This window comes from Oryctolagus cuniculus, chromosome 12 (assembly GCF_964237555.1).
Source record: "Oryctolagus cuniculus chromosome 12, mOryCun1.1, whole genome shotgun sequence".
In the NCBI taxonomy this organism is placed as follows: Eukaryota; Metazoa; Chordata; class Mammalia; order Lagomorpha; family Leporidae; genus Oryctolagus; species Oryctolagus cuniculus.
In genome coordinates this window covers 40,528,578-40,545,069 of record NC_091443.1, presented here as the reverse complement: position 1 = coordinate 40,545,069, position 16,492 = coordinate 40,528,578, and the positions used below count along the sequence as shown (strand labels likewise).

Here is a 16,492-nt window from a genome sequence, read left to right as displayed (position 1 = left end):
GTCGTCCGGCATGTGGTAGACGTTCAGTAGCGGAATTAGGAATGTCAGGGGTGATTGAAGACATACTGACGTTGCTGTTCCGTTTGACATTGCTGTCTGTTTCTTGAAACTTAACTCTTTTGGCTTTATGGATGCCGAATTTACCTGATTCTTTAATATGCTTAACTCAACAAAGTATTTACTTGTTCTTAGCTGTAGGGATGCAGGAATAAATGACACAAATCCTGACACTGAGAAGCTAACGGTACAGTGAGAGAGGCGTGTAAATACACATTATATCAAGATCAGTCACGAGACACCCTGGTGACAGCCATGGAGCTGTAGGAACACAGATGAGGGTTACTGTACTTCTTAGGGAATTTGTGAACCTGAGCAAGTTGCTGTTTCAGTCTAGCCTGAGTTTCCTTGTCTACCAATAGGCTTAATATGAGGGTGAAAGGAGATACGAGAATGTATCTGGTAGAGTGTGTAATACATAGCAATGGTGGTGCCAGAAGAGAGGGAGGTATTTCCCTCACACCCCTTTCTCTCAGTGTTTTGCTATGGGCAGTTAGTATTTTCTAACTGAATATGGAGCACTGTACAAAAGCCTCTTCAAAACAGATTATTCTGTTTATCTGGAAATTCTGGACCTGCCCCTGGAGCATAGTAAGAAAGCCATAAATGGTATTTTTTCCCCTTGTAGTTGATTTGCTTTTGGGGAAGTGGAAGGGAATTAATTAGTAAAAGCTTTTATGCCTTTGGTTCTTTTCAGTCCTGGGTGCCTCTCTCCTTTGAGATGGCGCTTAGTCACTGCTGTAACCCAAATGACCTTTCCTCTACCTCCATGGCTTCCATGGTGTCATCTTTATATGCTGACCGTTACAAAACCTTTTTCTTTAGCATCCATCTCGTGAGTGACAGTATTGTGCTTTGTGAAAACTCCGTAGTTCCAAAACCAAATGTGCTATCTTCACCTTTTCCTCCCTTTTGCACTATCAACTAAAGCACATATACAAAAGCGTGTAACGGCAGTGAGTCTCAGTGTGTTTTGCGGGTTTTTTTTTTTTTTTTTTTTTTTTTGACAGGCAGAGTTAGACAGTGAGAAGAGACAGAGAGAAACGTCTTCCTTCTGTTGGTTCACCCCCCAAACGGCCTCCATGGCAGCCAGGAGCCAGGTGCTTCCTCGTGGTCTCCCATGCGGGTGCAGGGCCCAAGCACTTGGGCCATCCTCCACTGCACTCCCGGGCCACAGCAGAGAGCTGGACTGGAAGAGGAGCAACCGGGACAGAACCAGCGCCCCGACTGGGACTAGAACCCGGGGTGCCGGCGCTGCAGGCGGAGGATTAGCCAAGTGAGCCGAAGCGCCGGCCTGTTTTGAGTTTTCATCACTTGTTAGTTTGGGAATTATATGCATGTCGAATTTAGAAAAAGAAGACATCTGACTCAAGTAGTAGAGCACTGCAAATAACTAAGACCCTTGAACTTTTCTCTGTTTTCTGTGACTTTGAAACCAACATCCTTTTTGCCTCTGCTCATTCTGTGGCTCATGGCATCACATACTGGGGACATTGTAGTCATTTTACCTTGTGTTTCACTTTGCACAACCAGCTGATATTTAGGTCTTATAGATTCTGCCTCTTGGGTTAGCTCTTCATTCTATTCCATTTTGCCTTCTCTTTCTCTATTTCAAGCATACTGCATCTCTCAACTAGACTTTTGGAGTATGTAGTATTTTTAGTCTCCTCTCTGGAGGTTTTCTCCCTCATTTGCATGTGCTACATTGTCTAAAGATATTTTTACGGTGTAGAACAGTTTTCATTCCATTCTTTGCTTTGAGGAGTATGGTTTATTACTGCAGTGATTCTTAGCTTGGTTGTACATCAGTATAGCTAGTAATGTTTTTCAAAATATTTATGCCTTATTTGCTCTCCTAATCAAGAATTCAGATGAGGCTACTTCCCCTAAAACCTCTTTACCATCCCTGGAATTTCATTTTTTGCTGATCAGCATTATTTAAATATCAGTGGAATAATTGAGTGACTGAGTGAGTATATGTCTTATCCCTCCTATTCCATGTTTTCATTGCATGTTCTTTTTTTAAATGAATCTATTTTTTTAAAGATTTATTTACTTTTATTTGAAAGGCAGAGTTACAGAGAGGCAGAGACAGAGAGAGAGGTCTTCCATCTGAGGGTTTACTCCCAGATGCCGCAACAGCCGGATCTGTGTTGATCCAAAATCAGGAGCCAGGAGCTTCCCTTGGGTGTCCCACCCAGGTGTATGGGCCCAAGCACCTGGGCCATCCTCCACTGCTTTCCCTGGCCATAGCAGAGAGTTGGATCAGAAGTGGAGCAGCTACTGGCAGCCCTGTGGTACAGTAGGTTAATCCGCTGCCTCCATGACATCCTGTATGGGTGCCGGTTCCAGTCTTGGCCGCTCCTCTTCCGATCCAGCTCTCTGCTGTGACCTGGGAAAGCAGTAGATGATGGCCCAGGTGCTTAGGCCCCTGCACCCATGTGGGAAACCTGGAAGAAATTCCTGGCTCTTGGCTTTGGATAGGCTCAGCTCTGACCGTTGCTGCCATCTAGGGAGTGAATCAGTGGAAGGAATACTTTCTCTCTTTCTCTTTCTCTGCCTCTGCCTCTCTCTAACTCTGCCTTTCAAATAAATAAATAAATCTTTAAAAAAAAACTAATAAAAAGCCAATGACTCTTCAAAAAATATTATTTGTCATTAATGAAAACATAGAAATTAAAAAAGGTGTAGGTAAGAAAATAAAAATTACTAGTTGTCATCATCCAGAGATAACATGTTTACAGAGTTGTGCAATCATTACCATAATCAATTTTTTTTAATTATTCATTTTCGTTTTAATTTTAAGACAGAGGAGGGAAGAGTGAGACAAAAGTTCTTTCATCCATTTGTTCATTCATCAAATACCCACAACAGCTGAGGCTGGGCAAGGCCAAAGCCAGGAGCCCAGGCCTCAGTCCAGGTCTCTCATGTGGGTGGCAGGGACCCAAGTACTTGAGCTATAACCTGCTACCTCCCAGGATGTGCATGAGCAGAAAGTTGGAATAAGAAGTGGAGCCAGGACTTGAACCTCAGCACACTGATACGGAATGTGGGTATCCCAAGTGGCATCTTAACCATTGTGCCAACCACCTGTCTTATATAATCGATTTTAGAACATTTTCATCATTCCACAAAGAAACCCATACCCCTTAGCAGTCACTCTCATTTTACTGCATCTCTTGAACCCTGAGCAGCAATTACTCTACTTTCTATCTTTATAGATTGACCTATTCTGGATATACTGTGTAAATAGAGTCATAATATGTGGTCTTTTTTGGACTGACTTCTTTGTGTCAGTGTAATTAAAGATTCATGCATGTTGAAGCCCGTGTTCAGTACATTTCTTTTTATTTCCTACTGATATCCCTGTGTGTGGATATACATACCACATTTTATTTATCTGTTTACCAGTTGAGGTATTTGGGTTACTTATTTTTCATTGGCTTTTTTTAGAATTTTTATTTTTATTTTGTTAAAGATTTAGTTATTTATTTGAAAAAGTTACACAGAGAGAGGAGACAGAGAGAGAGAGAGAGGTCTTCCATCCGATGGTTCACTCCCCAATTGGCCGCAACAGCCGGAGCCTCGCCAATCCAAAGCCAGGAGCTTCTTCCAGGTCTCCCATGTGGGTGCAGGGACCCAAGGACTTGGGCCATCTTCTGCTTTCCCAGGCCATAGAAGAGAGCTGGATTGGAAGTGGTGCAGCCGGGTCTTAAACTGGCGCCCATATGGGATACCGGTGCTTCAGGCCAGGGCATTAACCCACTGTGCCACAGCACTGGCCCCTATTTTTGGCTTTTATGAATAATGCTGCTAAGACCTTTTGTGGATGTGTGTCTGCCTTTCTTTTGGTTAAGTACGTAGTGGAACTGCTATGTTTAATGTTCAAAGGGTTTACCAAAGTGTTTTCTAAAGAGCTGCACAATCTTACCAGCAGAGTATAAGGGTTATGATTTTGCACAGCCCAGTAGTTGTTATTATTAGTCTTTTTTATTTTAGGCATCCTAGTGAGTAAAGCGATATCTCATGATTTTGACTTAAAATTCCATGTGGCTGATTTTTTTTTTAAAGATTTATTTTATTTATTTGAAAGAGTTACAGAGAGAGGTAGAGACAGAGAGAGAGGTCTTGCATCCACTGGTTCACTCTCCAGATGGCTGCAACTGCTGGAGCTGTGCTGATCCGTAGTCAGGAGCCAGGAGCTTCTTCCAGATCTCCCACGTGGGTGCAGGGGCCCAAGGATTTGGGCCATCTTCTACTGCTATCCCAGACCATAGCACAGAGGTGGATGGAAGAGGAACTGCCGGGACTAGAACCGGCATCCATATTTGATGCCAGCGCTCCAGGCCAGGGCTATAACCCACTGCGCCACAACACCAGCCCCATCGCTGATTTTTTTTTAATATTGTGTTTAGGCTATGTTTAACAGATTGTGGATTTTACAGTATAGGCAATTTTGTAGTCTGCATTTTGCATTTAAGCATAGTTTTAGCATTAGCAAATATAATTTACAAAATTCTTCTTATTTCTATTCTCTAGTCCCCCAAAACCATGATTCTTGTGAAAACTTGCCTATATTGTATGCCTAGAAAATAAAATCTGTAAGAATATATATCAACTTACTACTGGATGTTACCAGAGGATGGGAATGTGTAGGATTAGGGGAATAATATTTTCCACCTCTTACCTAATCTTACCCCATGTAGGATTAGAACATGTATACTTCTTTAATCACAAAACATAAAGGTAAATTATTTCCGTGGGGGTCTAACTAGATTCACAATAAAAATCAATTCCTAAATTTGAAAATCAAGGGGCCGGCACCGTCGTGCAGTAGGTTAATCCTCTGTCTGCGGTGCCGGCATCTCATATGGGTGCCGGTTCTAGTCCTGGCTGCTCCACTTCCCGTCCAGCTCTCTTCTGTGGCCTGGGAAGGCAGTGGAGGATGGCCCAAGTGCTTGGGCCCCTGCACCCACGTGGGAGACCCGGAAGAAGCTCCTGGCTCCCAGCTTCGGATGGGCACAGCTCCAGCTGTTGCGGCCATTTGGGGAGTAAACCAGCAGACGGAAGACCTTTCTCTCTGTCTCTCCCTCTCGTTGTCTGTAACTCTACCTCTCAAATAAATAAATAAATAAATAAAAAGATTTTTTAAAAAAGAAAATCATACATAATATTATAAAGTTAGTCATTCAGATATAGTAATTTTATCAAATCAAATACCTACAGACTATTTTGTTGACTATATTTATTTCTTTGTGCTCCCAGACTTTGAATATATATGCTCTATGGAATTTTTAAAAGTCTATTTATTAGTATAATCAGGAAAATAATATAAACTATAAATTAATGACTATTTTGGAAGAGTATACTGTGTAGATGTGATTTTTCAAAGATTGTTCATTAAAAATAATACATTTATATGTTTTGTTCTTGAGAGTAATACGAATTTTCAGAAAGCTAGTTGTGAACAAGAACTTAGAACTTTTTTAAAAAATTATTTATTTATTTATTTGAAAGGATATCAGAGAGAGGGGAGAAACAGAGATGGAGACATCATTCATCTGCTGATTTACTCCCCAGGTGGCTGCAACAGCCAGGATTGGGCCAGGCTGAAGCCAGGAGCCAGGAACTCCATCCTGGTCTCCCACGTGGGTACAGGGGCCAAAGCACTTGCCATCTTCCAGCACCTTTCCAGGTGCATTAGCAGGGAGCTGGGACTTGATCTGGCACTTCAATATTGATTGCCAGTGTAGCAACTAGCAACTTAAACTGCTGTGCCATAGTGCCGGCCCCAGAAGAACTTCTGTGTAGGGATTTCATTGTGATAGGTTTTGAAATCTCAAATCCTTTTTGAGATCTGTTTATATGATGGATCTCAGGTCAGGCAAAGTTCTGGCAGGAATTTTATAATTATTTATGTGGAGAATGGTGGCTCTTTGGATGGTGCAGCTTCAGGGTAACTTTATAAATTTTTCAGCCGAAGAAAGTAAGGCTCAGAGAAATTAAGAACTTACCCGAAGTAACAACCAAGTACTTGGACTGGCACTGCATGTTAAAGATTCCAGGGCTGGTGCCCTGGAATGGACAGACATTTAGTAGAATTGTTTTGAAAACTTCCATTTTACTCACATTCCAGATAATACAGATTGAGCTCATTGGTGTCAATCAAGAAAGGAAGGAAGTTCATGGTCAATATGCTAGACACTTGCAGACAACTTTATCTGTATTATCTTACTTAATCCTCACAACAGCCTTTCAGGGTAACTACCTTGATAATGGTATTGTCTCCATCTTGCAGGTGAGGAAAGTGAGGCTCAGAGAGATTAAGTAATTTGCCCAAAATAATAACAGCCAGTATGTAACAGAGTTGAGATTTGAATTCAAGTCTGTCAGGCTCCAAAAAGCCCATGCTCTTTACAGCACTTCACGTTGCAACAGGTGAGTATGCTCCTTGGCTATATGCTTGCTGTATATAGGGCCTCCCAAACTTGAGTCTGTTTTCATCCCTCATTGTTCAACTCTAGGTAGACTCCTTTTAGGAGAACCGTTGACTCAGGCCAAGATCAGTTGTTATACATACTGATTGCAGTGATCTGTATCAGTTCTTTACATTGCAGTTACTCTTCCACTAAAAGGGAAGTACATCTTTGCTTTCAAATTATGATCTCCTCTATATAGTCTAGGAGCAAAATTTGTCCCTGTAGTTTACCAGCTGGGGATATTCAGTGCTGTTATTTAAAGCATCATTCATACTCTAGGACTTAAGGACGTTTAACCAAAAAAGCCATTTTGCTTTTTTTGGTAGAGAATGGCTATGCCATAAAATTGTTGTAAGGGTGCAATGAGATAACAGAGTTAAACTGTGGAAAGTGCTGTAGAGTAATCCCTCACCTTAATAAAAGCCTCATCTAAGTAAAAATGATGCTTTTGTAAAATTGTGGTTTACAGTTTTGTTTTTATAAATCTTTTTAGATAACCAAGAAAACTTTGGGTGAGTGTACTTGAGTTGTATATTACTCCAATTTAAGATTCAGAATTAGTTATTAAAAGTGAAAAAAGTTTTACATTTTAGGGTACATATTAGAACAAAGTGAGGTTAATTTTTAAGTGTCTTTCTGGAAGTACATGCTAGGGAAATTCCGAAAAGTTGTAAGCAATAGCAAAAGGATGTTAAGTGTATAATGTCAATTATTTAGATGCTGAATTTCCTTTGTCTTGTCATACCATCTTCATTGGTTTATTTTGGTGGCCTTTAAGAGATTTTTGCAATGCCTTCCATGACTTTGGTTCCCCAGTCTCTTTTTCCCAAAGGTTATAAATACATTATTTTATTTATTCATAAAGTTCATTTTTATTAAGGGTTTTCTGTACAAGACTGAGGGTCAGTAAAACAGTGAACTCATGAGAACCAGAGGCAAAAATCCCTGCCCTCACACATCTCACATTTCATTAAGGAAATTATGGATCACAAATATTATTAAGCAAATCACGTATCAGTGATAATAGAACAGTGGGAGAAATAAAGGGAAAAGGAAGATTGCAGTTTATTTATTTTTTATTTTATTTTCAGTTAACTTTATTTTTCCCCCAAAGAAACCTTTTACAAACTTCATGCATTTCATAAGTACAACTTTAGGAATATTGTGATTCTTCCCAGCATACCCACCCTCCCACCCACTCTCCTCCTCTTCTCTCCCATTCTCAGTCCCATTCTCCACTAAGATCCATTTTCGATTAACTTTATACAAAGAAGACTAACTCTATACTAAGTAAAGACTTCAAAAATTTACACGAAAACAAATAAACCTGTTCCTCAATAGTCAAGACAAGGGCTGTTCAAATTCATTGGCGATTGCAGTTTTAAATGAGTGATTAGATATGACCTCATTGAGGAATGGTACCTGGACAGGGATCTGGTGGAGATGAAGAAGAGAGCTGTGTTTTCAGCCGGGGAAGAGCATGTAAGCTAGTCCTGAGGCACGTGGGTGTGCAGCAACAGCAGCAGCAAGGAGGTTAGTGTGATGAAAATCAACTGTGTGTGTGTGTGTGTGTGTGTGTATTCAGGAGTACTTTGTGGTCCATTCTGAGGACTTTACCTTTGCATGCAATGGGAAGTCACTGAAATTTTAAGCAGAGTCTTGACACCAGTTTTCAGGGAAAAAAAATCATTGGAAATTTCTAAGGAGACATAAGTGAAAGGTATTTTTAGATATATTTTATTTAAAAGGTAGTGGGCAGTGTTAGAGAGAGAGAAAGAGAGAGAGCTTCCATCCACTGGTTTACTGCCCAAATGGCTGCAACAGTCAAGACTGGGCCAGGCTGAAGCCAGCAGTCTGGAACTCTATCCAAGTCCAGCTCTCCTATGTGGGTAGCAAGCACTTGAGCCATCTGCTGCTTTCCCACGCGCATTGGCAGGGAGCTGAATCAGGAGTGGAGCAGCCACTTGAACACTGGTTGCAGACAGGATGCAGGTGGCAATTTGACCTGCTGCACCACAACAGTAGCCACTTATTAGATATTCTTATCCCTCTACTGAATTGAATGTTTTCAAATATGCTGCTAATAGGTATTTAAATAAGGAAAAGTCTGTAAGAAAACTTTAGCATTTTTTTAAATTTAAAAGAGCCAGTTAATGTGAAAAGTTGGACTTATTTTTAAGAGTTAACTAGTTTAACATTTGTAACTAAAGCTTTTTAAATTGATTTGTTTATGACATGATCTCTAAAAAATGTTGATTGTGGTGTCACAAACGGGACTGTATCACTTGTGGTAACAGTGGTAGAGGAGATGAACTGAAACATCTGAATCTGTTTCTTTCATGGACAGTATTTGTGTAAGAACTAGTAAGTGTGATGGATATGGAATAAGAAATGGGAAGTCCTGGATCTTTTCCATGAAGACATTAGACTTTCAGGTTAAGCAAACATGTGATAGTAAAAATGTGTGGTAAGCAATTTTTTCTGGTTTGCAAGTAGTGTAGTAATTTTTTTAAGCTCTAAATTACCAGATTTTATTTGAGTAGAAGTGTAGTGTTTAATTTATAGCACAACCTGGCATAGCTCCTTGCCAGCGTTAAGACCTAGAGTGCCTGTTAAGTCCTAAAATACCTGTTCCCTTCCTGCTGCTTTTGTCTCCCCACACCTCTCTATTCTCCCTGTGTTGAATGAGTCATCCATTTTATCCTCATATTTCTCTTATTTTTCAACCCCCATGTACTCTGTACTAGGAGCTAGTGTGGATCATCTTGGTTGACTGAATAGATTAGCTTGGAAAGGTTTCTGAAACAGTTGTTTCAAACAGTTAGGTTTTCTGACAATATTGTATATGTTGTACAATTGGTGTCCAGAGCCTTTTACAACCTGCATTTCCTTATAACTAAATAGCCCTCTCTCCTGACCAGAATATTTTGTTGACTATTCTCCAAATAATACTCAGTTATCTATAAGTAGAATACATATACCAGGCATACATGTGTTCCTGGCTTTTCCTTGTCTCCATTTCTCCTTTGTTATTTCACCTTTCATCTCCTTCAGCATATACCAAATTCTACCCTTATTTCAGTGGCTGTAAACCTTTGCTGCTACCTTTGAATTATCCCTTCATTAGTAATTAGAGTTCTTCAGAGAAACACCAAATAAGGGTGTGTGGGGTGAGGGCAAGGGAAGAGAAAGAGAAGGAAATTATATAGGGTGGTGACAAGTTCCAAGGTCTGCAGGATGAGTTGGCAAGGTAGAGGCCTAACAGAGCTGATGGGTGCAGTTACTGTGTGAAGACTGTCAAATGTGAGGCTCAGGAGGAACCAGTATTTCCGTTTTAAGATAAACATCTCACGGCAGCAAAACTATAACATTTTAGATCTGGGAAGGGTTTTTGAGGTTAGCTTACTTTGCATTTAGGGATTTAGGAAAAGCTTTAAAATGGAAAGGACTAATAATATACCTCTTTCCTGGGTGGTTAGAAGAATAAAATGAGGGGCTGGTGCTGTGACACAGCAGGTGGGGGCTGCCAGTTTGAGTCCTGGCTGCGCCACTTCTGACCCAGCTCTCTGCTATGGCCTAGGAAAGCAGTAGGAGGTATCTCAAGTCCTTGGGCTCCTCCACCCACTTGGGAGACCTGGAAGAAGCTCCTGGCTCCTGGTTTCAGATCGGTGCAGTTCCGGCCATTGCAGCCATCTGGAGAGTGAACCAGTAGATGGAAGACTCTCTCTCTCTCTCCCTCCCTCTCCCTCTCCCTCTCCCTCTCCCTCTCTCTCTCTCTCTCCCTCTCCCTCTCCCTCTCCCTCTATGTACCTCTGCCTATCAAATAAATAAATAAATCTTTAAAAAAATTAAATAATGTAATTTATGTGTAATCTGCACAGTGCCTGTTACATAATTAATAGCTCAATAGATGCTCTTCTTTGTGCAAGAAGTGTTACTTATTAATTAAAACTTTTTTTTCCCTTAGGAGCAAAAATCAGAGTAGTTACAGAGTTCTTTATTTTTTTTTTTTTTTAAGATTTATTTATTAGGCTGGCGCCCCGGCTCAGTAGGCTAATCCTCCGCCTTTGGCGCAGGCACACCGGGTTCTAGTCCCGGCGGGGCACCGGATTCTGTCCCTGTTGCCCCTCTTCCAGGCCTGCCCTCTGCTGTGGCCAGGGAGTGCAGTGGAGGATGGCCCAAGTCCTTGGGCCCTGCACCCCATGGGAGACCAGGAGAAGCACCTGGCTCCTGCCTTCGGATCAGCGCGGTGCGCCGGCTGCAGCGCAGCGGCCATTGGAGGGTGAACCAACAACAAAGGAAGACCTTTCTCTCTGTCTCTCTCTCTCACTGTCCACTCTGCCTGTCAAAAAAAAAAAAAAAAAAAGATTTATTTATTTATTTGAAAAGCAGAGTTACAGAGAGGCAGAGGCAGAGGTGCAGAGAGAGAGGTCTTCCATCTGCTGGTCCACTCCCCAAATGGCCACAGAAGAGGGGGGCGGGTTTCCATCCACTGGTCCACTCCCCAGATGACCGCAACAGCTGAAGCTGGGTCAATCCAAAGACTTGGGCCATCTTCCACTGCTTTCCCAGGCCACAGCAGAGAGCTGGAATGGAAGTGAAGCAGTTGGGACTCAAATCGGTGCTCTTATGGGATGCCAGCACCACAGGCGGCGCCCGGACCTGCTATGCCACAGCGCTGCCCCACAAAGTCCTTTAATAGAAGCAATATTCTTGGAGATTTCAACTTCTTTTTCTCTTTTCATTCAGTGATTCATATTCACAAAGAGAACTTAGGGCCCTGCATTGTGGCACAGTGAGTTAAGCTGTGGCCTGAGATGCCAGCATCCCATATTGGAGTACTGAGTGCCCATTTGATTCCTGGATGCTCCACTTACAGTCCAGTTCCCTGCTAAAGTGCCCGGGAAAGCAGCGGGAGATGGCCTGCTGTGGGAGACATGGTTGGAGTTCCTGGCTCCTGGCTTTGACCTGACCAAGCTCTGGCTGTTGCAGCCATTTAGGGAGTGGTTTAGCAGATGAAAGGTTTTTCTTTCTTTCTCGCCCTTTTCCTTTGTCTCTGTCACTCTATTTTTTCAAATAAACTTTAAAAATAAAAAAGAACATATTTGAGATCATATTATTCCTTCCTCAAAGGATATTATTTGACATATAAAATTCCAATTTGATATTTAAACATAAGCATAACTTGGTGGCAGTTTAATCTTTTGGATATGACTATTGAAGCTGCAGGTTGAGGCTATAGAAGCTGGAACGTGAGAGTGCTTTAATGTGAACTTAGTCTCATTTAGAAGTCTTCAGTCATGGGAAATGAAATTGATTGTTTTAATTTTTTTTACTTTCTAGAGAAATAAGCACATCTTAAAGCCTTCAAGATGGTACTTGCAGACCTTGGAAGAAAAATAACATCAGCATTACGCTCATTGAGCAATGCTACCATTATCAATGAAGAGGTACGTGAAATATTATGTGAAGTATGTTAACGATTGTGTATCTTCACTAGTTATTGGCAGGGTGGATAATTAATAATCCCTATGCTTATATTCATTTTGATACAGACTTAATATTTGCAGATAAAGCCTAAAGCTAGGTACTGTAAGTAGTATTCTTGATTGAAAAATTAACTACCTTACCATTATTTCCCCTTTATATATTTCAGGGAGAGGCTTGACCTGCTAAGCCACAGTGCCAGCCCCATCAGTTTCTTTTCTTTTCTTTTCTTTTTTTTTTTTTTTTTTTGGACAGGCAGAGTGGACAGTGAGAGAGAGAGAGACAGAAAGGTCTTCCTTTGCCGTTGGCTCACCCTCCAATGGCCGCCACGGCCGGCGCACTGCGGCTGGTGCACCGCGCTGATCTGAAGGCAGGAGCCAGGTGCTTATCCTGGTCTCCCATGGGGTGCAGGGCCCAAGCACCTGGGCCATCCTCCACTGCACTCCCTGGCCACAGCAGAGGGCAGGCCTGGAAGAGGGGCAACCGGGACAGAATCCGGTGCCCCGCCGGGACTAGAACCTGGTGTGCCGGCGCTGCAAGGCGAAGGATTAGCCTTTTGAGCCATGGCACTGGCTATCAGTTTCTTTTTTAATAAAATGGCAGCTATCAAGAAATCTTATAAAAATTTTTAAGAATAAAAACAAGTGCTTGCTTTGGCAGCACATATACTAAAAATAAAAACAAAAATGACCTTAGCTTACATGTAAAAACTAATGTAACTTTTGAAAATGGCTTAAGTCTGGAGTGGTACTTTTGCTTGTATCTTGACATTAACCTGAAACTTTATTATCCTGCTTCTTGGCTAGGCATGTGCTTTCTTGATCTTTTTGCTCTCACTTCTGTTTAATATTGTTTTAATAAAAGGCTAGCAGTTTCACTTTCTTTTTTAGAGATTTTGTGAATTGGCTTTTTATGTCATTTCTGAAATATTCTTCTTCCTGACTTAGTTATTTTAACATTCTGTATGTCTCTCTCCTGCTTTCCCCTACAGATTGTATGAGTCTTAATGGCTTGTTAACTTAAAAAGATGGTTATAGTTCACAAGGACACTTTATGTTTTATAGTAACAATGGAAAAACTGCTGAATTTGGTTTTGGAAGACCTTAGTGAGAGTCCCATTTTAGCCATTTAGTAGCTGTGCAATATAAATTTAGGCAGGTCAACCTCAGATTCCTTAATGAATAAAATGGGAAAATAGCATTTATCTAAACAATGGTTTTAAAGATCAAATGAACTAATAAAAGTAGTTTCTAGCTTGTTTGAAAAAAGTATAAAATTTTGTATCAATTTTATGTCAACACTTTCATAAATTTATAGAATTAAATAATTTTGAGACCATCTTAGAGATCACTTAGTCCAGCTTTTCCTGTAATAAAAAGTCAATTTCATGTGTTTATTTATTGGAGAACCAAGTTTAAAATCTTTGTTTTCTAATTCCTCATCTGGTGCTTTTTCTAATAATTCTTATTAAATAATAAGCCATTATTTAATGTCATAAGGCAAAATAAATAACACAGCAGCTTTCCAAATAGTTTTTCTGGTTATATAGCCCTAGTACTTTTTGTGTTTGTAGTATAGTAAACATAGAGAACCAGGGAAGACATGCTTGGTGGAAAGTAGAGTAACAGCTTTTTCCTGAATTGGCAGCTTCTCTGTTCTTGGTACTGTTCTGCTAGTGAATTAACAAGAAGTCCTTCTAAGAGATATCATTTCCAGTGTATCAGACCCCTGTAATAATGGGTGACTAGAGAAACCTGGACACCTGCATAGGGAATAATATCAAGTGAGTTGAGGGAGAGATTTCATTCAAGAAGTATTGGAGGGCCTGCATTTATGAAATTTTTTTTTTGCTGGCCCCAGGGGTGTAAGAGTGAAACATAATCTAAAATTCTTCCGTTTGTGGAATTTATATTCCAGTGAAGCACATTACATACCTCAGTGGCTAAAGCCTAGTTTATGTACGACATTTTAACCACAGTGCCTTGAAGCTCAACAAACTTGTGATGATGTGAATTATTTTTTTAAAAAGATTTATTTATTTATTTGAAAGTCAGAGTTACGCAGAGAAAGAGAGAGAGATCCTCCATCCAATGGTTAACTCACCCATTGGCTGCAACAGCTAGAGCTGGGCCGATCCGAAGCCAGGAGCCAGGAGCTTCTTCCAGGTCTCCCACGCAGGTGCAGGGGCCCAAGGACCCGGGCCATCTTCTACTGCTTTCCCGGGCCATAGCAGAGAGCTGGATCAGAAGTGGAGCAGCCGGGTCTCAAACTGGCACCCATATGGGGTGCCAGCGCTTCAGGCCAGGGCATTAACCCGCTGCGCCACAGCACTGGCCCTGATGATGTGAATTATTAGTGGGAGGTATTTCCTTTCTAACTTAATTCCTCTGTTCTGAGTAGAAATGGTAATATTAGGTAATGTTCCTCCTTGGTAGTTCAGTTAAGAAAAGCAGATATGTATTGTGAATATATACCGCTGAGTACTGGCAACAGGGTTCTTCAGTGACAGAAAACATCAGTGGCAGCATCCATTGTGTAAACTTACTTTGGTTTACCGTATTGTCTTTATTATTTATACTTTAGAGTAAAAGTGTAAAATGAAATTCGTATTTGAATATATAAAGCTAAATGGGGGGCCGGTGCTATGGCTTACTTGGTTAATGCTCCACCTGTGGCGCTGGCATTCCATGTGGGCGCTGGTTCTAGTCCCGGTTGCTCCTCCTCCAGTCCAGCTCTCTGCTGTGGCCTGGGGAGGCAGTGGAGGATGGCCCAAGTGCTTGGGACCCTGTACCCGTGGGCTCCTGGCTCCTGGCTCCGGATCGGTGCAGCGCAGGCCATGGTGGCCATTTGGGGAGTGAACCAATGGAGGGAAGACCTTTGTCTCTGTCTCTCTCTCACTGTCTATAGCTCTACCTGTCAAATAGATTTTAAAAAAAAAGCTAAATGGGAGAGAGACCGGCATTGTGGTTCAGCAGGTTAAGCTGTCACTTGGGATGTTCAAATCCCATATCAGAGTGCCTGAGAGCGAATCCCACCTCCTCTTCCAATCCAGCTTCCTGCTAATTTGTACCCTGGGAGGCAGCAGATGATGGCTCAATTACTTGGGTCCTGCCATCCACATGGGAGACCTAGATGGATAGCCTGGCTTTAGCTTGCCCCACCCTTGGCTGTTTTAGGCATCTGGGGAGTGAATCAACAGGTGGGAGATCATTCTCTCTGTCACTCTGCCTTTCATTAAAAAGATCTGAAAAAATGGCCGGTGCCGCGGCTCAATAGGCTAATCCTCCGCCTTGCAGCGCCGGCACACCGGGTTCTAGTCCCAGTCGGGGCGCTGGATTCTGTCCCGGTTGCCCCTTTTCCAGGCCAGCTCTCTGCTGTGGCCAGGGAGTGCAGGGGAGGATGGCCCAAGTCCTTGGGCCCTGCACCCTATGGGAGACCAGGATAAGTACCTGGCTCCTGCCATCAGATCAGTGCGGTGCGCCGGCTACAGCACGCTGGCCGCGGCGGCCATTGGAGGGTGAACCAACGGCAAAAGGAAGACCTTTCTCTCTGTCTCTCTCTCTCACTGTCCACTCTGCCTGTCAAAAAAAAAAAATCCAAAAAAATAAATGGGATGTCTTATATTGTCAAAATAGACATTTATTAAGATTTTTTTTTTCAAAGCTTACTGAAAAACTTTCTCCCAGTAACGTTGTAGTGTTTCATCTTTATTAACCATTGTTTTCATGTAATTGAATGTAATTGAAATGATACATTGGACACTTTAAATTTTTATTTATTTATTTTCAGGTGTTAAATGCTATGCTAAAGGAAGTATGTACAGCATTATTGGAAGCAGATGTTAATATTAAATTAGTGAAGCAACTGAGAGAAAATGTTAAGTAAGTTACATCAATCAGGTAAAAACCAAGCAAAATTAAGTTTAGTTTACTAGGATGAGGAGCTAACGAGAAAGGCTTATTTTATCATGAAACATTTCTGCTGTGTAGCACTGAAATAGTGTGGAACTCATACTGGAAATTTGCATGTGTCATATGTTTCTGAACTGATAGTTTAAAGAACAAACTACATATGGCTTTCATTTTAGTCATGGACTTTTTTCTATTTTACTACTTGTTTATTTGGATGGATTGAGTCATATACTGTACAATTTTTTTAATGTAAAGACAACAATTGAGATTTTTCAAAGAAAAGTTGGGCCATTTTATCTTCTTCAGACTTAAGATGGTATTAATCAGCCTCCCTGATTATTGGAGAGTTATTTTCTTTTTTGTCCTCATTTTGGTTTCTCTGTGTTTGAATGAAGGAGCAATGTGTGTGGCCTCAGTCGTATTTACTGGTAGAGGCACTGAAGAGGCAGGACTCAACTCCACAGGCACCTCAGCCGCTTGAATCCCACCCTTATCATATTCAAGCTATCCCTTTTTTCTATATTGTTGCATTGTGAATAATTGCAAGCACTAACATTT

At 41.4% G+C, this 16,492-nt stretch overlaps 1 protein-coding gene across 6 annotated transcripts in view; it reads left to right on the top strand.

Annotated features, from left to right (window-relative positions):
* Nucleotides 1–16,492, top strand: part of LOC100355886 (signal recognition particle subunit SRP54) — an 87,085-nt gene that overhangs the window by 712 nt on the left and 69,881 nt on the right. For 5 of the 6 annotated variants that reach the window (XM_051822173.2, XM_070053751.1, XM_070053750.1 and 2 more), the window contains exons 2-3: nucleotides 11,880–11,986; nucleotides 15,813–15,904. In XM_051822173.2, the coding sequence (XP_051678133.1) occupies nucleotides 11,909–11,986; nucleotides 15,813–15,904 (170 nt within the window). In that variant the 5' untranslated portion in view covers nucleotides 11,880–11,908. Of the gene's footprint in view, nucleotides 1–8,865; nucleotides 9,004–11,879; nucleotides 11,987–15,812; nucleotides 15,905–16,492 lie in introns of those variants that run through there. The other variant, XM_051822171.2, reaches the window with a different exon arrangement.